The sequence below is a fragment of the Neophocaena asiaeorientalis genome, unplaced genomic scaffold, assembly GCF_003031525.2.
Source record: "Neophocaena asiaeorientalis asiaeorientalis breed wild unplaced genomic scaffold, Neophocaena_asiaeorientalis_V1.1 scaffold197, whole genome shotgun sequence".
NCBI lineage: Eukaryota > Metazoa > Chordata > Mammalia > Artiodactyla > Phocoenidae > Neophocaena > Neophocaena asiaeorientalis.
Window position 1 is genome coordinate 4465946 of NW_020174703.1, and position 25487 is coordinate 4491432.

At 37.6% G+C, this 25487-nt stretch overlaps 1 protein-coding gene across 1 annotated transcript in view; it reads left to right on the forward strand.

Annotated features, from left to right (window-relative positions):
- Positions 1 to 1328: 1328 nt before the first annotated feature.
- The window catches only part of LOC112409253 (RNA/RNP complex-1-interacting phosphatase-like), a 172924-nt gene continuing 148765 nt past the window's right edge, over positions 1329 to 25487 (forward strand). The window contains 1 exon segment of the mRNA XM_024759241.1: positions 1329 to 1368. Within this exon segment, the coding sequence (XP_024615009.1) occupies positions 1329 to 1368 (40 nt within the window).

Here is a 25487-nt window from a genome sequence, read left to right on the forward strand (position 1 = left end):
CACCTCACTCCAGTCAGAATGGCCATCATAAAAATGTCTACAAATAATATATGCTGGAGAGGGTGTGGAGAAAAGGGAACCCTCCTATACTGTTGGTGGGAATGTAACTTGGTACAACCACTATGGAGAACAGTTTGAAGGTTTCTTAAAAAACTAAAAACTGGACTACTCTATAACCCAGCAATTCCAATCCTGGACATATATAAGAAAGAAACAAAAACACTAATTACAAAAGATATATGCACCCCATGTTCATTTCAGCATTATTTACAATAGCCAAGGTATAGAAGCAAACCAAATGCCCATCAACAGATAAATGGATAAAGAAGATGTGGTACATATATTCACAATAGTATATCAGCCATAAAAAAAAAATGAAACTTTGCCATTTGCAACAGCATGATGGCCTTGAAAGATATTATGCATAGTGAAATGTCAGACAGAAAAAGACAAATACAGTATGAAATAACATAAGTTTGTAGGTCAATTTTACTTCAAAAACAAAGAAACATAAAAACAAACTCACAGATAAAGTTATCAGATTTGTGGTTACCACAGGCGGGGGGATGGGAACAGGGGGGTATGGGTGAAGTCAGAAAAAAGGTAAGACAAACTCCCAGTGATAAGATAAATAAGTACCAGTGATGTAATGTACAACATGATAAGCATAACTAACATGGCTGTATATTATATATGAAAGTTCTGAAGAGAGTACATCCTAAGAGTTCTCATCACACACATAAAACTTTTTTATTTCTTTAATTTGGTATCTATATGATACGATGGATATGCATTAAATTTACTGTGATAATCCTTTTATGATGTAAGTCAAATCATTATGCTGTATACCTTACACTTATACAGTGCTGTATGTCAGTTATATCTCAGAGTTGGAAGAAAAAATTATCAAATAAAAAAGTAGAGAATTAAAAATGATAAATTAGAAAAACATCAAAGAACAGCTGATGGCAAAGATGATTTCATGTTAAAAAAATTTTTATGGTTAAACACCATACATTTTGAACTAATTTGAGCTTATGTCAGGAATTTAAGAGCAGAACATCAAAATTTTCTCTGCGATTCATTACATAGCAGACTGAAGAAAAGTCATATGGTCATTTCAATAGATGCAGGAAAATTAGGAAAACTTCATACTAATTTGTAATGTAAAAAATATCTCAGTAAACTAGGAATTAAAGGGAAATTCCTTAAATTCATACAGGATGTCTATCAAAAACCTATATCAAACATCAGAGTTAATGATAATCTTTATCAGAAATACCGTCAAATAAGCCAGTAAAACCCTACTAAACTCACTATTATTCAACATGGTACTAGATATCATAGCCAGTGAACAAGACAAAAAAGGTAAGACTTTTAAGATCTGCAAAGAATAAAGCAAAATTGTCATTATTTTCAGATGATAATTTCAGAGAATCTAAAAATTAGCAAAAGACTTTTGTAGGACTGTTGATACAAGATCAGCGGACAAAAATCACTACTGCTCATACATATTAGTCTTAAAATATCTAGAAAATGTAGCAAGAACAAAATTCTATATTTAATAGCAATAAAATATACAGCTACCATGAATAAATCAAACAAGATTTATAAACCATTATGGAAAAAATTATTTATTAAAGGAATTAAAAGGAAACCTGAATAAATAGAAAAATTTTGTTTATGAATTAGAATATTTAATAAAGATGTCATTTTATCCCAATAAATGTATAAATTACAACAGTTTTCAACACAATTCCAACAATTAATGAACTAATAATTTTTTTTTAATTCCTATGAATGAAAAGTAGCAAAAGTAAAAAAGCTGGGAGAATAGCCACCAAAGTAAGGACAGTGGTTGCTTCTGAGCAGATAGAAAGGGAAAGGAGCTGGCAAAGGAAACAAAGCCAATTTGAATCTCATCAGTGGAGAGAGGAGCTTCAAGATGGCAGAAGAGTAAGACACGGAGATCACCTTCCTCCCCACAAATACATCAGAAATACATTTACATGTGGAACAACTCCTACGGAACACCTACTGAACGCTGGCAGAAGACCTCAACCTCCCAAAAGGCAAGAAAATCCCCAGGTACCTGGGTAGGTCAAAAGAAAAAAGGGAAAACAGAGACAAAAGAATAGGGATGGGACCTGCACCAGTGGGGAAGGAGCTGTTTAGGAGGAAAGCTTTCCATACACAAGAAACCCCTTCGCTGACGGAGACTGCGGGAGGCGGAGGGGTGAAGCTTCGGCGCCGCAGAGGAGAGCACAGCAACACGGTACGGAGGGCAAAGCAGAGAGATTCCCGCACAGAGGATCGGTGCCGACCGGCACTCACCTGCTTGTCTGCTCACCCGCCAGGACTGGCGGGGGCTGGGAGATGAGGCTCTGGCTTCGGAGGTCAGACCCCAGGGAGAGGACTGAGATTGGCTGCATGAACACAGCCTGAAGGGGGCTAGTGCACCACGGCTAGCCAGGAGGGAGTCTGGGAAAAGGTCTGGAGCTGCCGAAGAGACAAGAGACTTTTTCTTGCCTCCTTGCTTCCTGGTGAGCGAGGAGAGGGGATTAAGAGCGCTGCTCAAATGAGCTCCAGAAACGGGCGCGAGCCGCGGCTTTCGGCGCAGACCCCAGAGACGGGCATGAAACGCTGAGGCTGCTGCTGCCACAACCAAGAAGCCTGTGTGCGAACACAGGTCCCTCTCCACACCTCCCCTCCCGGGAGCCTGTACAGCCCACCACTGCCAGGGTCCCATGATCCAGGGACAACTAACCCGGGAGAACGCACGGCGCGCTTCAGGCTGGTGTAACGTCACGCCGGCCTCTGCCACCGCAGGCTCGCCCTGCATCCGTACCCCCTCCCTGCCCCCGGCCTGAGTGAGCCAGAGCCCCCCGAAGCAGCGGCTCCTTTAACCCCATCCTGTCTGAGCAAAGAACAGACGCCCTCAGGCGACCTGAACGCAGAGGCGGGTCCAAATCCAAAGCTGAACCCTGGGAGCTGTGCAAACAGAGAAGAGACAGGGAAATTTCTCCCAGCAGCCTCAGGAGCAGCAGATTAAATCTCCACAATCAACTTGATGTACCCTGCAACTGTGGAATACCTGAATAGACAACGAATCATCCCAAATTGAGGAGGTGGACTTTGGGAGCAACAATATAGATATGTTGTTTTCCCTTTTTCTCTTTTGTGGTAACTGTATGTGTCTGTGTGTGATTTTGTCCATATATATTTGCTTTTACCATTTGACCTAGGGTTCTGTGTGTCTGCTGTTTTTTTATTACTTAAAATTTTTGTTTTCTTAATAATTATTTGTTTTAATTATTTTATTTTATTTTATCTTCCTCCTTCTTTCTTTCTTCTTTTTTCTCCATTTATTCTGAGCTGCGTGGAGGACAGGCTCTTGGTGCTCCAGCCAGGTGTCAGGGTTGTGCCACTGAGGTGGGAGAGCCAAGTTCAGGACACTGGTCCACAAGAGACCTCCCAGCTCCATGTAATATCAAACGGCAAAAATCTCCCAGAGATCTCCATCTCAACTCCAAGACACAGCTCCACTCAACGACCAGCAAACTACACTGCTGGACACCCTATAACAAACAACCAGCAAGACAGGAACACAACTGCATCCATTAGCAGAGAGGCGGCCTAAAATCATAAGAAGACCACAGACACCCCAAAGCACACCACCAGATGTGGAACTGCCCACCAGAAAGACCAGATCCAGACTCACCACCAGAACACAGTCACTAGTCCCCTCCACCAGGAAGCCTACACAACCTACTGAACCAACCTTAGCCACTGCGGACAGACACCAAAAACAATGGGAACTATGAACCTGTAGCCTGCAAAAAGGAGACCCCAAACACAGTAAGTTAAGCAAAATGAGAAGACAGAGAAACACACAGCAGATGAAGGAGCAAGGCAAAAACCCACCAGACCTAACAAATGAAAAGGAAATAGGCAGTCTACCTAAAAATGAATTCAGAATAATGATAGTAAAGATGATCCAAAATCCTGGAAATAGAATGGAGAAAATACAATAAACATTTAACAAGGGCCTAGAAGAACTAAAGAGCAAGGAAACAGTGATGGACAACAAAATAAATGACATTAAAAATCCTCAAGAAGGGATCAATAGCAGAATAACTGAGGAAGAAGAATGGATAAGTGACCTGGAAGAAAAAATAGTGGAAATAACTACTGCAGAGCAGAATAAAGAAAAAAGAATGAAAAGAATTGGGGACAGTCTCAGAGACCTCTGGGACAACATTAAACGCACCAACATTGTAGTTATAGGGGTCCCAGAAGAAGAAGAGAAAAAGAAAGGGACTGAGAAAATATTTGAAGAGATTATAGTTGAAAACTTCCCTAATATGGAAATGGAAATAGCTAATCAAGTCCAGGAAGCACAGAGAGTCCCATACAGGGTAAATCCAAGGAGAAACATGCCAAGACACATATTAATCAAACTATCAAAAATTAAATACAATGAACAAATATTAAAATTAGCAAGGGAAAACCAACAAATAACACATAAGGGAATCCCCATAAGGTTAACAGCTGATCTTTCAACAGAAACTCTGCAAGCCAGAAGGGAGTGGCAGGACATATTTAAAGTCATGAAGGAGAAAAACGTAGAACCAAGATTACCCAGTAAGGATCTCATTCAGATTTGATGAAGAAATTAAAAGCTTTACAGACAAGCAAAAGGTAAGAGAATTCAGCACCACAAAATCAGCTTTACAACAAATGCTAAAGGAACTTCTCAGAGCAGGAAACACAAGAGAAGGAAAAGACCTAAATAAACCCAAATCAATTAAGAAGATAAACAAAATTGATAAAACATTAGCCAGACTTAACAAGAAAAAAAGTGAGAAGACTCAAATCAATAGAATTAGAAATGAAAAAAATAGAAGTAACAGCTGACACTGCAGAAATACAAAGGATCATGAGGGATTACTATAAGCAACTATATGCCAATAAAATGGACAACCTGTAAGAAATGGACAAATTCTTAGAAATGCACAACCTTCCAAGACTGAACCAGGAAGAAACAGAAAATATGAACAGACCAATCACAGCACTGAAGTTGAAACTGTGATTAAAAATATTCCAACAAACAGAAGTCCAGGACCAGATAGCTTCACAGGCGAATTCTACCAAACATTTAGAGAAGAGCTAACACCTAACTTTCTCAAACACTTCCAGAATATAGCAGAGGGAGGAACACTCCCAAACTCATTCTACGAGGCCACCATCACTCTGATACCAAAACCAAACAAAGATGTCACAAAGAACGAAAACTACAAGCCAATATCACGGATGAACATAGATGCAAAAATCCTCAACAAAATACAAGCAAACAGAATACAACAGCACATTCAAAGGATCATACACTATGATCAAGTGGGGTTTATCCCAGGAATTCAAGGATTCTTCAATATATGCAAATCAATCAACGTGATACACCATATTAACAAATTGAAGGAGAAAAACCATATGATCATCTCAATAGAGGCAGAGAAAGCTTTTGACAAAATTCAACACCCATTTATGATAAAAACCTCCAGAAAGTAGGCATAGAGGGAATTTTCCACAAAATAATAAATGCCATATATGACAAACCAACAGCCAACATCGTCCTCAATGGTGAAAAACTGAAACCATTTCCACTAAGATCAGGAACAAGACAAGGTTGCCCACTCTCACCACTCTTATTCAACATAGTTTTGGAAGTTTTAGCCACAGCAATCAGAGAAGAAAAGGAAATAAAAGGAATCCAAATTGGAAAAGAACACGTAAAACTGTCACTGTTTGCAGATGACATGATACTATACATAGAGAATCCTAAAGATGCCACCAGAAAACTACTAGAGCTAATCAATGAACTTGGTAAAGTAGCAGGATACAAAATTAATGCACAGAAATCTCTGGCATTCCTATACACTAATGATGAAAAATCTGAAAGTGAAATTAAGAAAACACTGACATTTACCATTGCAAACAAAAGAATAAAATATCTAGGAATAAACCTACCTAAGGAGACTAAAGACCTGTATGTAGAAAATTGTAAGACACTGATGAAACAAATTAAAGATGTACAAATAGATGCAGAGATATACCAAGTTCTTGAATTGGAAGAATCAATATTGTGAAAATGACTATACTACTGAAAGCAATTTAAAGATTCAATGCAATTCCTATCAAACTACCACTGGCATTTTTCACAGAACTACAACAAAAAATTTCATAATTTGTGTGGAAACACAAAAGACCCCGAATAGCCAAAGCAATCTTGAGAAAGAAAAACGGAGCTGGAGGAATGAGGCTCCCTGACTTCAGACTATACTACAAAACTACAGTAATCAAGACAGTATGGTACTGGCACAAAAACAGAAATAGAGATCAATGGAACAGGATAGAAAGCCCAGAGATAAAGCAACGCACATATAGTCACCTTATCTTTGATAAAGGAGGCAAGAAATTACAGTGGAGAAGAGACAGCCTCTTCAATAAGTGGTGCTGGGAAAACTGGACAGCTACATGTAAAGAATGAAATTAGTACACTCCCTAACACTGTACACAAAAAGAAACTCAAAATGGATTAAACACCTAAATGTAAGGCCCGAAACATCAAACTCTTAGAAGAAAACATGGGCAGAACACTCTATGACATAAGTCTCAGCAAGATCCTTTTTGACCCACGTCCTAGAAAAATGGAAATAAAAAACAAAAATAAACAAATGGGACCTAATGGAACTTAAACGCTTTTGCACAGCAAAGGAAACTATAAACTAGTTGAAAAGACAACCCTCAGAATGGGAGAAAATATTTGCAAATGAAGCAACTGACAAAGCATTAATGTCCAAAATATACAAGCAACTCATGCAGCTCAATATCAAAAATACAAACAACCCAATACAAAAATGGGCAGAAGACCTAAATAGACATTTCTCCAAAGAAGATATACAGATTGCCAACAAACACATGAAAGAATGCTCAACATCATTAATCATTAGAGAAGTGCAAATCAAAACTACAATGAGATATCATTTCACGCTGGTCAGAATGACCATCATCAAAAAATCTAGAAACAATAAATGCTGGAGAGGGTGTGGAGAAAAGGGGACCCTCATGCCCTGTTGATGGGAATGTAAATTGATACAGCCACTATGGAGAACAGTATGGAGGTTCCTTAAAAAACTACAAATAGAACCACCATATGACCGAACAATCCCACTATTGGGCATGTACCCTGAGAAAACCATAATTCAAAAAGAGTCATGTACCAAAATGTCCATCGCAGCTCTATTTACAATAGTCAGTACTTGGAAGCAACCTAAGTGTCCATCAACAGATGGATGGATAAAGAAGATATGGCACATATATACAATAGAATATTACTCAGCCATTAAAAGGAATGAAACTGAGTTATTTGTAGTGAGGTGGATGGACCTAGAGTCTGTCATACAGAGTGAGGTAAGTCAGAAAGAGAAAAACAAATACCGTATGCTAACACATATATGGAATCTAAAACGAAAAAAGAAAAAAAATGGTCAGAAGAACCTAAGGGCAAGAAGGGAATAAATATGCAGACCTACTAGAGAATGGACTTGAGGATACAGGGAGGGGGAAAGGTAAGCTGGGATGAAGTGAGAGTGGCATGGACGTATATACACTACCAAACGTAAAATAGATATCTACTGGAAAGCAGCTGTGTAGCAGCGGGAGATCAGCTCGGTGCTTTGTCACCACCTAGAGGGGTGGGATAGGGAGGGTGGGAGGGAGGGAGATGCAAGAGGGAAGAGATATGGAGACATAGGTATATGTATAACTGATTCACTTTGTTATGAAGCAGAAACTAACACACCATTGTAAAGCAATTATACTCTAATATAGATGTTAAAAAAAAATCTCATCAGTGAAGTTTTATTTTTCATTATAACAATTGCTGAAGGACAAAATGTCAACATTGTGACAATTCTGGCTCCAGATTTCATGAGTACTTGTTTTAGTGATATCTTGACTTTTCTCCATTGTTTAAACTTTTCAAATAAAAAAGAAATAATATTGACTTTTTTTTTGACAGGGTCTCCTCTGAAGGTAGATAGACGATAATAAAAAGAAGATTTTTCATTTTAATTCATTTCATCTAAAATACTTAAGGTTTCCACGTAGCTGAGTTATAAACAGTTGAAATTCAATTCTGTTACCAAAAATAAGAGTAAACTACTTTCCTCTGAAAAAGCAAGCTATGGCAGTTGATTATTAACACTAACTTTTACTATAACGACTGGAACTACTGAAAAACAGGAAAAGGGCACCATTTACTCAGTTATATAATTTGCCTCCACAATGCCAATGATGTCTAAAATCCTAGAATTATATTAGTTTTTTAGAGATTGATTTAAATTATTAGAAGCTACAGGTAATAAAAGCACTGCTTTTGATCTAAAGTAATTATTTAAAAGTGTTCAAGCCTGTATCAGTTACAAAGCATTCTCTTATATCTTGGCCTCATCACTAGATTAGTATCCTAAGCAATCATTTCAGCTGAAATATTTTTGAACATTGTTTTCTAGATGTACAGCTATTTTCAATTTCTACTTGTTTGTGCTTGTTGAACATCACATTGTTTAGACTGACTTGTACTGTTACTAACTCCAATCACATTCCAAAACTTTACTATTACTATTATACATCTATTACTAAGAATCATTTTGCTCCAACAGAGAGGGGAAGATTTCTGAAGAATCCGATATCCAACCTTGGGATAGAGTTTATCTGGGCTTGAGAGAGCCAGCCTTGTTCTCAAGCTCTTCATTTTCTGCTCAGTATGATCACTATTTGATTCAAGAGAACCTGGAGAATTTTCTTATAGAAGAGCGCAGATTACATAGAACATGTAATGTGCAAATTAGTATTTACCCTTTCATTTTAGTAGCACAATGATTTATTTTAGGTAAAGAGTTAATAATACTGATTTGATCTTGTGTATCTTGAAAGATGCTCATCTCTGTTAAGGACATGAATGAATTTCATCAGGAAGAAAATTATATTCCTCAAGTAAAATTATATTCCTTAATATATTTCAAAGATTATTCCTCCACCTCGTCATTTTACTATAAGGAATGTTATCCAGGGCAAAACTTGAATTGGAGTTGGTTAATCCATCCTCAAGAATGTTCCCATAGACAACACATAATAGGCAGTGTCCGTTTGATTCATCAGTTGGCGAGACTCTAAGTAAAAAAAAAAGGAACAGCTGGATGCGTGACAGAGCATTGCTCTGTACTCTTCAGAAGAATTTCTCTTATGTCACGAGGCATGGGAAGTATATTTGTATGCTCCAGAGAAACTGGTTCTAATCAAAGTTAAAGGAGAATTGCAATCTCTGTTCTAAACACATGGTTGGAACTATCTCATATCTAGTACTGGGGATTAAGAAAAGGCCTAAGCAATTGGATGCATGATTAAAGATTAAAGGAATTAGGATTATTAGGTTTGGAGAACTCATGATAGAAAAGTGCCTGACCGTGAGTCTTTAAATATGACATTATTATTTAAAGGACATTGACCAGCTGTTTTCCAGCCCCAGTATGTCCTGCATGTAAGAAAATATTTTAAATAGCAACACAAGAAATACAGACTAGATCACAAACTCTAGAATAAAGATATTAAGGGCTAGAAGAGACTGTATATGTGGCTATTAGAAATATTTAGTACTCCTTAAGAGAGCTCATTCATATGGCTCCAGCCATATGAATCCCATAATATACGGATTGCACAAACATTTTTGGTAACATATGCATGGCATTCATTTGGATTACAATAACTGTTGACATGACTACATAAATTATAAGGTAATGATTTTTTTATATCACTGTAAAGCAAAAAAAAAAAAGGTTGTCGAAGTACCTATCTTTCTTTTAAATCACTGATGTCTTCCGCAAATTAAGCTAAGATCGAATCTTTGCCACACTCACTGTGATTCTTTGATTCCATAGTCATAATAGGCATTCAACAGCGAGAAGGAAAATCGCATTTCCCGAAGTTTCCACATTTTTACATTTTTCTTAGTGACAGTTACAAGCTGAAATAGCTGTGAGTTAATGAAGTCTGTGTGGGTGAGACTGCTTTGCTCCATTAGCAGAAACAGACTGGGCTAATTTGAGTCATAGACAAAGCAAACTAGAAGACAGTGCTACTAGCACATCAACAACATTCTAGCATAAGGAGGAAATAAAGTTGATTAAACAAATCAGTTGTGTCACCTTTCTAAAACTCAACACACAGGCATAAGAACAGAGTATTTCTGCCACTAACTAAAATACCTTTGCCTATCTCAGTGTCATGAAGATTGTCTTCTGGTTTCTTTGAGAAGTTTTATAGATTTAGCTTCTACAATTGCATCTGTAATTCAATTTGAGTTAATTTTTGCAGATAGTGTGAGATAAGGATTAAAGTTCACTGTTTTCCATTTTGGTATCCAAGAGAATTGTTCCAGCCTTTCTTCCTTTTTCTTGCTTTATACTACTAGTAGGACCTCCAGTACAAATTTGAAGAGTGTTGGTGTAAGGATGTATTTTTGTCTTTTTCCTAATCTTAGGGAGAAAGTATTCAGTCTTTCACCATTAAGTAGGTAAGTGTGATGTTTTTGGGTTTTTTTAAAAATAAATGCTCTTTATCTGTTGAAAAAATCCTTTCTATTCCTAATTTGTTGCGTTTTCATAATGGATGTTAAATTTTTCAATATCTTTTGTTTTAAGAAGCACATATAAAATATATCATCTTAACCTTTTTAAGTGTACAGTTCAGTAGTGTTAAGTATATTTATATTGTTGCAAAAGAGATGTCCAGAAACTTTCCATCTTGTGGAACTCAAACTCTATACCCATTAAGCAGTAACTGCCCTTTTCCTTCTCCTCCCAGGCCTGGTAACCACCATTCTACTTTCTATTTCTATGAATATAACTACTCTGGAATCTTCATATAAGTGGAATCATACAGTATTTGTCATTTTGTGACTGGCTTATTTCACTTAGCATAATATCCTTAAGGTACATCCAAGTTGTATCATGTAACAGGCTACATGGTATTTAACAGCTGCATAGTACTCCGTTATATTTCTACACCATATTTTGTCTATTCATTCATCTGTCAGTGGACATTTGAGTTGCTTCCACCTCCTGACTATTGTGAATAATACCGTTGTGAACATGGGTATGCAAGTATCTTTTGAAAACACTGCTTTCCGCTCTTTTGGATACCTTCCCAGAAGTAAGATTTCTGGTCATATGGTGGTTCTATTTTTAATTTGTTGAGGAACCTCCATACTATTCCCTTAGCATTTGCACCAGTTTACAATCCTGTCTACTGTGCCGAAAGGTTCCAACTTATCCACATCCCTGCTAACACTTGTTATTTTCTAATTTTTTAATATACAATCCTAATGGGTGTAAGGTAATAGTTCACTGTGGTTTTGATTTGTATTTCTCTGATTATTAGTGATGTTGAATATCTTTTCATGTATTTATTAGCCATTTGTATATCCTCCTTGGAGAAATGTCTACTCAAGTCTGCCTTCTCACTGGTTTTCAGCAATTTGACTATGATTTGACTCTGTGCAATTTTGTCTGTGTGTGTGTGTGTGTGTGTGTTTAACACTGCTTGATATTGTCCCATGTGTAACTAATGCTCTGCTCCTTTTTCCCCCAGGCACATTTCTTTTCTTGCTTCATTTTGGAGAGATTATATTTTATTGGCTTTAGGTTTATTGATAATTTCTTCTTCAGTGTCAAACCTTCTGATACCAGTCAGTGAAAATTTCATTTCTAACATTGTATTGTTTCATTTATTTTTCACCTCTAGATGTTCCAGGGTTTTTTTCTCCCCACAATCTATTTTTCTCCTCATTATGTTCACATTGTCATTTAAATACTTGAATATCACATAGTAGCTTTTCTTAATTACTTCTTTTATTCTTCTTGGCCCTGGCGCTTTAAAATTTTTTTTTAATTTTTTTCTCCCTGGCTATGGGTCACAATTACCTGGTTCTTGGCATATCTAGTAATTTTTTATTGAATGTTGGACTGCATGGCTATTTTGTGTCGAAATGTGTAGATTTTGATGTCTTCCTTGAAGAGTGTTGCACTTTGTTCTGACAGGAGGTTAAATTACTTGTTGATAAGTTGGACCATTTGTAGGTCTATTTTTAAGGTTTTCTAAGGAGCAGGTCCAGAGTTGTACTCCGGTCTCCATGGCTAGTTCAGCTCTAATTTCAAGGTATCATCCCTCTGGCGTCTTCAATGACGACCTGGCTTATTTCCAAGGACTCTTCATTTTGACGTCAGAGCTCAATCTCCTTTTGCATAAGCTCTGGGAATTGTTTAGCTTATAATTCCCAATTATTCTTTGCCTGACTTTGTGGAGTTTCACGAGAATCACATCCAGCTTAAAACTCAGAAAAGACTCAAAGGAACTATATGCACATTTCTGGAGCTCCTTTTACGCATATCTCTCTCCTTTATGAAACTCTGCTCCACAGTTTTCAACCATCTCAGTCTTCCTAAACTGTGATTTACATCTCCTCAGTTCAGTAAGGCCACTGTGTTCTTCTTGTGCTCCCCTTCCCTGTATCTGTGGTTGGGAAATTGCCTCTAGGTAGAAAACTGGAGCAATTGTAGGGCACACTTTGCTTGTTTTCCTTCTCTCAGTCATCACATTCTGTGCTGCCTATTGCCCAAAGTTTGAAAGCAATTGCTTCAAATATTTTGTCAGTTTCCAATTGTTTATGGAATGAAGCTATGTCCAGTATTTGTCACTCTGTCATGACCCATAAAAGAAATTCACAACTGAATTTTACATTTTTAAATTAGGGAGTATTTCAAATACACAAAAATTATAGGAAGATATGTCCATTTTAACCAGATTAAAAACTATTTTGCTATAATGACACAGATCACTTAATTTGAAAGAAAAAAATACGTTGTAGATGTATTTAAAGCTTTCATTTACCTCAAGTCTATTTTTTTCCTCCTATATTAGAGGCAAACATTGGTGTTTATATTTCCTAATCATATTTTAATGCTTTCATTATAAATTTGTCCACAAACAGTATGTAATACGATTTTATTCACATTTCATCTCAACAGCAGCTTCTCTCTACTAAACGTTTCAGAGTCTTTTCTGCCCATGTAGAGCCCATTTTTCAGGCCAACGACCTGAGGGTAATGCCAATATAGACAACTGCCTCTTCCCTGTAGCATCTTTACCTCTTTTGCACATTAATCTCACATATTTCTGCCACATTAGCAGAGCCATGTCTATGTCTTCCTCTTCAGCTCATTGAGTGCTGTCTCCACTTAGGCATCACCAACTTCTGCTGCAGTCATGAAAGCTTCCCTAGTAAGAAAGGTGGGCAGATGAAAAGCTCAAATCTCGTATTCCCTTTTTCCTCAAGGATCACGGTTACACTGCATTTTGGTCATACCAGAAAAAACTGAAATGCTGCTTCGTCCAGCTTGGTAGGTGCTTATAGTAGGAGGGTAAGTCTGAAACCAAATCATGGTTTGCATGATTATAGGAGAAGTTTCCAAATATACTTAAGAAGTGACATAACTGTTTCTATTATGTAATACTATGTCACATTCTTAGAACTTCTCTTAATCTAAAATTTAACTGCTGAAAATAAAATTCATATATACCACTCTCTCATCCCAAGTTCCCTTTCTTTTGATTAAATCAATCACCCTTAGAGCTTCTCTGTCACTGGACATTGCATTTTTTCTGTATCCACAAACTAACTCCATGTCATGTGTCCTTTTCATTCTTCTTAGTTTCTGTGGTCTCTCACCACCCCTCTGTTGGTAATATATTGAACTCCCTGTCACATCTCTTACATCCCATAAACAGAGTCATCAATTACCTTTTTAATTTCCAAATCCAGTGGACACTTTTTATCTCCTGTTTTGCCTTACGATTTACCATTCGACACTCCTCTTGAAACATACTCTTCCTTTAGCTTCTAATTTTCCTTCTTCCCTTACTAACAAGCTCACTGTCCTTTGATGTTCTTTTTCCTCTACTCATTCCTTGAATGTTGATGTTTCTGGGTTCTCTCACTTCTTTCCATACACTGTCTTTGAGCAATCACTTCCACTCTAGTATTTGTAAGGGTGAAAATTAAGCTAATGCAATAGAGAGACCCTACAAAGTCCAATCACTTAAAAAACAAAGAAATTTTTCTCAGTGTCACATAACAGTCTAAGGTAAATACTTTGGTGGCGGGAAGCTTTGCTCCAGGGACCCAGGTTTCTTCCCAGTCACTGCTTCACCATTCCACAGGGCGTTGCTGTGGTCTCCATGGTCAAGGCTTGGTTGTTCCAGGCTCCAGTTGTTCACTCATTGGAAATAAGAAAAAATATAGAGAAGACATTCTAGCTGCCCCAGTTCAGGGAACTACCATCACCAGATTTGTAACTACCATTCCTACATCTACCATTTTCACCTCTGGTGCATTTTCCACACATCATACAGGATGATCTTTTAAAAATACACATCTGCTCATGTCACTTAAAAGCAATGGTGAAAAAGATAAAGTCCCAGCTGCCTAACTTGTCTTATAAATCCCTCAGCATTCTCTTCCTTGATACTCAGCTTGATCCAGAATAATTCTTTCTTATTTTTGAACTCTATAGTCTAGCAATATTTAACTAATCTCAATTTCCTGATATAATATGCCTTATGTCATCTGTTTTTTGTATATGCCATTCTCTTTGTCTAGATATCATTTTTTCTTTTGCTTGGCTATTTTCCATCTTTCACTCATTTGTCAGATTTCAGCTCAAATTTTACTTCCTCCAATGAATCTGTAAGAGACTCTAATGTATATAATCAGGGAAGTAACTGGAAAAGAATATATAAAATATAATGAGAAGTATTAATAAAACCCCTCATTGGCCAAAAGTTTTAGTCCAAGTTCTGTTGCAAATGGCTGGCACATTTGACCAAAAACTGTGAAACCTTAACTAAGATTCACTAAAATTAGGTATCATCCAATTACAAACAATTATATTTACATCCTTAAATCTGAATGTAGTAGTGTAAAAGAAGCATGTGGGCATTTACTTAGGCATTTTCCCCTTGCTCAATTGTCATATTTTTTGGTGCCCTCAAATATTTTTTTTATAACAAGACATAGCTAATGAGGTCTTCTATAATATCAGTTCAATTAACAATTTAAAAAATAAAATCTACTGTGCCTATCCTATTGTTTGCACATGGAAATGGGTACTTTGGCCTGGGTATTTTGGCACACATGCTATATTTGTTTTTAATCTGACTCATCTCTAGTTCAACTTGAAAAATTGCCTATGTCATTGACATTGCCAAAGATATTTCATCAAAGTCTGCACTTCATCAGATTTCCAAGAAAGGCAGGGGAGAATTCTGATTTTTCTTAGGTGGTCCCAGTAATTTCAGGCTTGGAAGAATTTTAGAAAAAAATTTTTTCTTTTAGACCAATATCCTTATTAAAATGTTTTCAATATAAAAATTCATCCCAATAAGCTCTATCCATCAGCTGTTTTGGCATTCACCATACAGCTTTTTATCCAGAACTTCTTTATGTACCTCTTTTGTCTTGTATACGACTGATTCTGTGCATCTTTGTTATTTTGTATAGGACTGATTGTACAATTTTCAACTTCTCAGCTAATTACTCCATGATTTAAAGGAAAAATATTTGCTTTACATTTTACAGAGTACTTAAGACAATGCATAGCACATAGTAGCTACTCGGTAAATAACTGATAACTAAGAAGTTTATGGACATCAATGAAGTGACCAATAGGGATAAATCCACAAATACTTGAGGAAAAGGTGTAAAGACCTAAAATAATGCCATCTTAATGCATGTTTGATTACTTTCTTCCAAAAAGAGTCATTTCCTAAATTAATCTCTACAGGTTCCTGACTTTAAGTAAACAAATGTTAATAAAGTAATTTACAAAATGGAGAACAAAAGAATCAAAATATTAAATACTACGTGTTGCAGTTGTTCCTATGAAATAAATTACCCATGAGTCTTTATAATGGCATTATAACAGACTTACTAATATGCTAGCTGCTCTTTACTGCACCAAACAGTCCACTAGTTCAGCAAATAGTCCCATTTTTGGTAATGAAGTGAGGAACAAAATTTTCTAGAAAAGAACCCAGTGAAAGGTTCACAGTGTGGTAAATAAGTATATATCCTTTCAAAAGGATTTACAAAGGAGGAAGTAACAAAAGGATTGAGTCAGGAGATTATCTGTGAAAATGGGAAAATGTCAAGCTAACTAGAAAAGTAATGTCATTAGAGGAAGGGTGGCTGGAGATGATGATGTAGAGCACAGTCATGTGAAATTCCATGAGCCCCCTACCTCTGCTTCATCCCACAGAGCATGTATACCAGCTTGACGTTATAGCAATGGGAGAGAACATAGGGGTTATTTTCATCCTATTCTATTTCCAATGATTTTGTAATTAACTGAAAGTCAGAAGTATTTAATGTTCTTTTTCTTTCCTACTTGGAAACTAGCAAGAAGAGGAATGTATTGTTTTCCCCACAGTTCACACTGTTATGCATTCTGGCCTGAACCTCTGAGAGTCTCCAATAGAAAAATTGACATGCCAGCAACTTTAGGAGATATGAGGGTTTCATTCGTAATAGGAATCATGTGGAAGATTGGCTGCCACAAATGTGAACACCAACTTCATAGTTGACGTCTCATTTCTTGTGTGCAAAAAAAGTCTCAAGTATTTTCCAAAAGAACGAAGATGAAAAGGCAAGCAAAGACCAGAATTACATAGGATCCAGATGAAGATGATGGGATTCCTATGTCATTCATGAATTCATCTACCCAGAATTTTCCCAATATCATGGGCCTGTATAAAAGGGAGAGTGCAAAGTTCACAGGCAGGTTTTCAAATAAGCTTTTACTGAAACGTGGGCATTGTTCATTCTTGTCCTAAGACATAAGCATCAGGTTAACTGAAGGAGTAGATTAGGGGTCAAACCTAAGCTGAATCTTCTCAAGAATCGATTGTTTCAGAGTCTTCTAGATAATTACATTAAGTTTTAAAACATGAAATTATAGAAAATAGATTATTTTTGTTTTTAAAAGTATTTATGATAATTAGCTGGCTAGAATAGATATCTGTACTAGTTCCTATGCTTTCATTCTTACTCTGCAACCCCAGCAGTTCCAAGATTTCTTTCCTGCTACACCCAAGTTACTAAGGAAAACCAGAGAACAAGTCTTAGAGAAATAGACTGTCTTTGCCAAAAATATCTTGTCTTCAGTCCTAAAACTTCTACCATAGTGGTGACCCAGTACACAGTGACTGTAAACATTCCCAGCATGTTGGAATTTGATGGAAAACTGTATGAGTTTCAAATGGTTTGGTACATGTTTTTTTTCTTTTCGGTTAGGCAGTTTAGGTGAAACTACTGTTAGATTACAGCGAGGTTAGTGAAAATTTGGGGAGGAACTCTGTATCTTTTCTTTTCAAGGCCTGGTGATTTCTGAGCTCAATGGTGTTTTCCAGCAGAATCCACTGTAAAACATTTTATAAAACATTGCTTATAATTACATTAAACATACCAAAATAGAACTTTAAAATACCAATAATTATCCCAACAATAGAGAATTTTTAAATGTGTGCCTGCACACACACACACACACGCACACGCACACACACACACACCTTCAAAACTATACTCTTTAATAGGAGACTTACAGACATAACCACTCTAGGGGCTAAGGAACTATTAACTTTGTTTAAAACTAATCATATTGCTTAAAAGTGGCTTTGTGCTTGACTTTGAGTGTCCTGAAGAACACGATAAGAAGTTGTTTTTAGGAGAAAGAATAACAATTCTTTAGAGGAGTTAGTGTCGTCGTGGCCTTCTTTCCTTAAAGCCCTGGCTCTCAGAATGTAGTTATGACCAACATAACTAAGAAATACCAGCTCATTCTTATGCTCTTAATTTCTAAAGGCATCAGTCTTCAGGAGGCAGATCCAGGACACTAAGGAACTACTGGGCCTGGAAGTATCAAAGGAGGCTGAGAAATAAGTGGTAATCAAATTCCTTACTAGTTTGTCTGGAAATTTCATTAGGGAAATAGAACAGGAAAATATATTTTTTCCTCTAGGTTGAAATAGTATCCAGTCTATGTAAATTGAAAATTTCGCAGTTACAGTTTTGCCACTGGATGATGCTTTGCATTTTTGGTAAGGCAAAATCAGGCTTGAATTATAGTTTATTGTCACCATAAGTCACCAACAACAGCATTACAACTGCAAATTTTGCAAATGGGCATTTTTTTTTTTAAGAAGCAGCATTGGAAGAACTAGATGCCAGAAATGTGAAGTGGAGAAGACTGGACCATCTCGATTTTATTCTGGTCTGTAAGTGCTGTGGTTGGCATGATATTTTGATCTAATAAAATATTAGTGGGTTTTGTTGCCACTGCTCCCACTTAACACTTTATTTATGGCTCTTGGCTCTTAACATGCAAAATAGTCCATGAGACCCACTCCTGGGCATATATCTGGAAAAAACCATAATTCGAAAAGATACATGCACCCCAATGTTCATTGCAGCACTATTTACAATAGCCAAGACATGGAAGCAACCTAAATGTCCATCAACAGAGGAATGGATAAAGAAGATGTGGTACATACTTACAATGGAATTTTACTCAGCCATAAAAAAAGAATGAAGTAATACCACTTGCAGCAACATGGACAGACCTAGAGATTATCATACTAAGTGAAGTAAGCCAGACAGAGGAAGACAAATATATGTGGAATCTAAAAAAAGTTGATACAAATGAACTTATTTACAAAACAGAAACAGACTCACAGACTTTGAAAACAAATTTATGGTTACCAAAGGGGAAGGGTGGGGGAGGGATAAATTAGGAGTTTGGGATTAACATATACACACTGCTCTATATAAAATAATCAACAAGGACTTACTGAATAGCATAGGGAACTCTACTCAATATTCCTATATGGGAAAAGAATGTGTAAAAGAATGGATATATGTACATGTATAACTGAATCACTTTGCTGTATACCTGAAAACTAACATAACATTGTAAATCAACTATACTCCAATACAAAATAAAAATTAAATAAAAAAAATAGGCCACGAGATATCCACTGCCTCAAAGAAATGTTGTTACAGCACAATTAGATAATTTAAAATTCATACTCTCAGCTTTATAACTACCAAAGTCAATGTCCATAAGAAAGAGGACGAAAGACTTTGAGGATACATAATCATGGTCACTCAGAGGGCCCCCTGTCCTCCTCACTCTAGGGAACTATACTGTGTTGCCCAGTGGGAGAAGAGTGAGAGATGGAGGGTGAAACACAGTATTAAATACCTGTATGTCTCTGAGAAACAGCCACTGCCCGTACCCTTGAGCTAAGCCCCCTTGGATAGTAAAAAAGAAATATTATACTCATTAGAAACTCAATTTATTTCATTTTTCCTTCACAAATACAAATGGGCAACTAAGAACCACAGTTATATTAGAAGACTGCAGCATAAAATAGAGAAAAATAGCAAAAATGACAAAACGGGTGGGGGAGGGTTGGAGTGGGGAGAGAGAGAGAGAGAGGGAGATTTATTTTGAGGAACTGACTACACAATTGTGGAAGCTGGCTCATCCAAAATCTTCAGCCTAGGCCAGGAGTCTAAAGGCCCAGGGAAGAGTTGATGTTACAGCTTGAGTTCAAAGACAGTCTGGAGACAAAAATTCCTCTTCCCTGGGGGACCTCAGGCTTTTTTTTCTTAAGGTTTCCAACTGACTGAATGAGACTCACTGACAGTATGGAGGGCAATCTGCTTTACTCAAGTGTACTGGCTTAAATGTTAATCTCATTTAAAAACAATAGCTTAACAGCAATACGTAGTCTAGGGTTTGATCAAATATCTGGGTACTGGGGCCTAGTCAAGTTGACACATGCAATTAATCATTATAAACATTAATACTTTCAGCAGAAGGACTGGTGAATAAAGTTGAGAAAATTTGCTGGAATGTAAACAGAAGAGAATAACGATGGGATATATGAAGACAAAAGAAGGTTGTAAGTCATCAGATTGCGCGGCATCATAACATAGGTAGCATAGTTAATAAAAAATGAAAGAAGCCTGGTATCTAAAAAATTCTTCTGAAATTTCAGAACATCAGAATTGAGAAAAGATTGTAAAAATTGTAAGAGGGAAAAATCACTTCCAAAGGAACATGAATTACATTGGCATCAGAGTTGTCACCAGCAACCACTGGATGTAACTGCTCCCAAATTTGAGGAAAAATGAGATACTTGACTTCAAATTCTATTCCCAGGCAAACTATCAATCAAATAAGAAGTCAGGAAGAAGGGGTACTCAGACATGTGATGACTCAGAAAGGTTTTCTCCACATACTCTTACTAAGAGAGTATTTCAGGATTTACTCTGGCAATTCAAGAGGGTGAAAAAGTATCAAAAGATACTTTGAAGCAAAGAAGCTGAATTTATTACTTGCTAAGCAGGTAAGAATTGTGGATGTGGAATGCAGTCTCTGAACACAGCAAAGAGCAGACTTTATACAGACCCTGAGGAAGGTGGAGCTTAGGGACTGGGTGACTTCCAGAAGCATGCTGAAGTGAAGCGCCTAACGACTGGCCAACCATGAAAGGCTTGAGTACTTAAATGAAGCTACCACTGATTGACTGGGAGAGGTTTAAAACCTGTCCTGAGATATCCTGTTCATGACTTGGGTTTTGGGCTAAATAACAATCAGTATTGTATTTTCTTCATCTTGGAGAAGAGGAAATTTTATTTTCAGAACAAAGAGAATACTATGGGGTCCAGGAAAGGTAGATCCAAGCAAGAGAAATGAGAAGTTCCTACTGGCAGTGGCTCCGTAGATCTAGCTCTGTTGGATCAGGAGGCTGGGAATCTGCAGGAGTGAGGTATATAGTGCAAAGGAGGATGGAATAAAATATAAAGTATGTTTGAGCATTTGGGGAGAAGTGTGATGTAGTGTAGTATCACACTTACAAGCACAAAATTGGGAGCTGACTGGCTGTGCTTGAGTCCCATCTCTACTTGTTACACATTTCCAATGTGTAACTTTGAGCATGCTACCTAAGCTCTCTCTGCCACTCTTGCTTCATCTGTAAATAGACCATAGTAATAGTCTCTATCTTACAGAGATGTTGTGAGGATCACACAACGTGTATTGTTATCTATTGATTTGTTACAGATTATTGCAAGATTTCATGGCTTACAACAATGATGAGTTTTATTATCTTTCAGTTTCTGTGGGTCAAGAAAATGGGAGAGGCTTGGTTGGGAGACCTTATTCAAGGTCTCTGATGATGTGGCAATCAAGATTTTGGGTCTAACTATGGAAAACAGTATGGAGGTTCCTCAAGAAACTAAAATGATCTAGCAATCCCACTCCTGGGCATATACCCAGACAAAACTATAATTCAGAAAGATACCTACACTCCTATGTTCATAGCAGCATTATTTACATTAGCCAAGGCATGGAAACATCCTAAATGTCCACTGACAGACAAATGGATAAAGAAGATGTGGGAGGAGCTTCAAGATGGCGGAAGAGTAAGATGTGGAGGTTACCTTCCTCCCACAAATACATCAAAAATACACCTACATGTGGAACAACTCCTACAGAACACCTACTGAACGCTAGCAGAAGACCTCAGACCTCCCAAAAGGCATGAAACTCTCCACGTACCTGGGTAGGGTAAAAGAAAAAACAGAGACAAAAGAATAGGGATGGGACCTGCCCCAGTGGGAGGGAGTTGTGAAGGAGAAAAGGTTTCCACACACTAGGAAGCCCCTTCACTGGTGGAGATAGGGGGTGGGAGTGGGGGAATCTTCGGAGCCACAGAGAGCGCAGCAACAGGGGTGCGGAAGGCAAAGCGGAGAGATTCCCGAACAGAGGACTGGTGCCGACCAGGACTCACCAGCCTGAGAGGCTTGTCTGCTCACCCGTCGGGGCGGGCGGGGGCTGGGAGCTGAGGTTCCAGCTTCGATCGGATCCCAGGGAGAGGACTGGGGTTCGCTGCGTGAACAGAACCTGAAGGGGTTAGTGCACCACAGCTAGCCGGGAGGGAGTCTGGGGAAAAGTCTGGACCTGCCGAAGAGGCAAGAGACTTTTTCCTGCCTCTTTGTTTCCTGGTGCGCAAGGAGAGGGTATTAAGAGCACTGCTTAAAGGAGCTCCAGAGACGGGCGTGAGCCGCGGATAACAGCGCGGACCCCAGAGATGGGCATGAGATGGTAAGGCTGCTGTTGCCGCCACCAAGAAGCCTGTGTGCAAGCACAGGTCACTACCCACACCTCCCCTCCTGGGAGCCTGTGCAGCCCGCCACTGCCAGGGTCCCGTAATCCAGGGACAACTTCCCCAGGAGAACACATGCCGGCCTCTGCTGCTGCGGGTTCACCCCACAATCTGTACCCCTTCACCTCCCTGGCCTGAGTGAGGCAAAGCCCCCGAATCAGCTGCTCCTTTAATCCTGTACTGTCTGACCAAAGAACAGATGCCCTCAGGTGACCTACATGCAGAGGTGGGGCCAAATCCAAAGCTGAATCTCAGGAGATGTGTGAACACAAGGGCCTAGAAGAACTAAAGAGCAAACAAACAATCATGAACAACACAATAAATGAAATTAAAAATTCTCTAGACGGGATCAATAGCAGAAAAACTGAGGCAGAAGAACGGATAAGTGACCTGGAAGATAAAATAGTGGGAATAACTACTGCAGAGCAGAATAAAGAAAAAAGAATGAAAAGAACTGAGGACAGTCTCAGAGACCTCTGGGACAACATTAAATGCACCAACATTAGAATTATAAGGGTTCCAAAGGAAGAAGAGCAAAGGGAAGGGACTGAGAAAATATTTGAAGAGATTATAGTTGAAAACTTCACTAATATGGGAAAGTAAATAGTTAATCAAGTCCAGGAAGCACAGAGAGCCCCATACAGGATAAATCCAAGGGGAAACACGCCAAGACACATATTAATCAAACTATCAAAAATTAAATACAAAGAACAAATATTAAAAGCAGCAAGGGAAAAACAGCAGATAACATACAAGGGAATCCCCATAAGGTTAACAGCTGATCTTTCAGCAGAAACTCTGCAAGCCAGAAGGGAGTGGCAGGACATATTTAAAGGGCTGAAAGGGAAAAACGTACAACGAAGATTACTCTATCTAGCAAGGATCTCATTCAGATTTGACAGAGAAATTGAAACCTTTACAGACAAGCAAAAGCTAAGAGAATTCAGCACCACCAAACCAGCTTTACAACAAATGCTAAAGGGACTTCTCTAGGCAGGAAACACAAGAGAAGGAAAAGACTTACAAAACAAACCGAAAACAATTAAGAAAATGGTAAAAGGAACATTCATATCGATAATTACCTGAAATGTAAATGGATTAAATGCTCCAACTAAAAGACATAGACTGGCGAATAGGTATAAAAACAAAACCCGTATATATGCTATCTACAAGGGACCCACTTCAGACGTAAGGACACATAGAGAGTGAAAGTGAGGGGATGGAAAATTATATTCCATGCAAATGGAAATCAAAAGAAAGCTTGAGGAGCAATTCTCATATTAGACAAAATATGCTTTAAAACAAAGACATTACAAGAGACAAAGAAGGACACAACATAATGATCAAGGGATCAATCCAAGAAGGAGATATAACAATTATAAATATATATGCACCCAACAGAGGAGCACCTCAATACATAAGGCAAATACTAACAGCCATAAAAGGGGAAATCGACAATAACACAATCATAGTAGGGGATTTTAATACCCCACTTTCAACAAGAGACAGATCATCCAAAAAGAAAATAAATAAGGAAACACAAGCTTTAAATGCTACATTAAACAAGATGGACTTGATATTTATGGGACATTCCATCCAAAAACAACAGAATACATATTTTTCTCAAGTGCTCATGGAACATTCTCCAGGATAGATCATATCTTGGGTCACAAATCAAGCCTTTGTAAATTTAAGAAAATTGAGGTCGTATCAAGTATCTTTTCTGACCAAAACACTATGAAGCTAGATATCAATTACAGGAAAAAATCTGTAAAAAACATAAACACATGGAGGCTAAACTATATACTACTTAATAACCAAGAGATCACTGAAGAAATCAAAGAGGGAATCAAAAAATAACTAGAAACAAATGCCGATGAAAACATGACGACCCAAAACCTATGGGATGCAGCAAAAGCAATTCTAAGAGGGAAGTTTATGGCAATACAATCCTACCTTAAGGAACAAGAAGCATCTGAAATAAACAACCTAACCTTACACCTAAAGCAGTTAGAGAAAGAAGAAAAAAAAAAACCCCAAAGTTAGCAGAAGGAAAGAAATCATAGATATCAGATCAGAAATAAATGAAAAAGAAATGAAGGAAATGATAGCAAAGATAAATAAAATTAAAAGCTGGTTCTTTGAGAAGATAAACAAAATTGATAAACCATTAGCCAGACTCATCAAGAAAAAAAGGGAGAAGACTCAAATCAATAGAATTAGAAATGAAACAGGGGAAGGAACAACTGACACTGCAGAAATACAAAGGATCATGAGCGATTACTACAACAACTATATGCCAATAAAATGGACAAATTCATAGAAATGCACAACTTTCCAAGACTGAACCAGGAAGAAATAGAAAATATGAACAGACCAATCACAAGAACTGAAATTGAAACTGTGATTAAAAATATTCCAACAAACAAAAGTTCAGGATCATATGGCTTCACAGGCGAATTCTATCAAACATTTAGAGAACTGCTAACACCTATCCTTCTCAAACTCTTCCAGAATATAGCAGAGGGAGGAACACACCAACCTCATTCTATGAGGCAACCATCATACTGATACCAAAACCAGACAAAGATGTCACAAAAAAAAGAAAACTACAGAACAGTATCACTGATGAAAATAGATGCAAAAATCCTTAACAGAATACTAGCAAACAGAATTGAACAGCACATTTAAAGGATCATACACCATGATCAAGGGGGGTTTATCCCAGGAATTCAAGGATTCTTCAATATACGCAAATCAATCAATCAACGTGATACACCATGTTAAGAAATTGAAGGAGAAAAACCATATGATCATCTCAATAGATGCAGAGGAAGCTTTAGACAAAATTCAACACCCATTTATGATAAAAGCCCTCCAGAAAGTAGGCATAGAGGGAACTTTCCTCAACATAATAACGGCCATATATGACAAAGCAACAGCCAACCTCGTCCTCAAGGGTGAAAAACTGAAACCATTTCCACTAAGATCAGGAACAAGACAAGGTTGCCCACTCTCACCTCTATTATTCAACATAGCTTTGGAAGTTTTAGTCACAGCAATCAGAGAAGAAAAAGAAA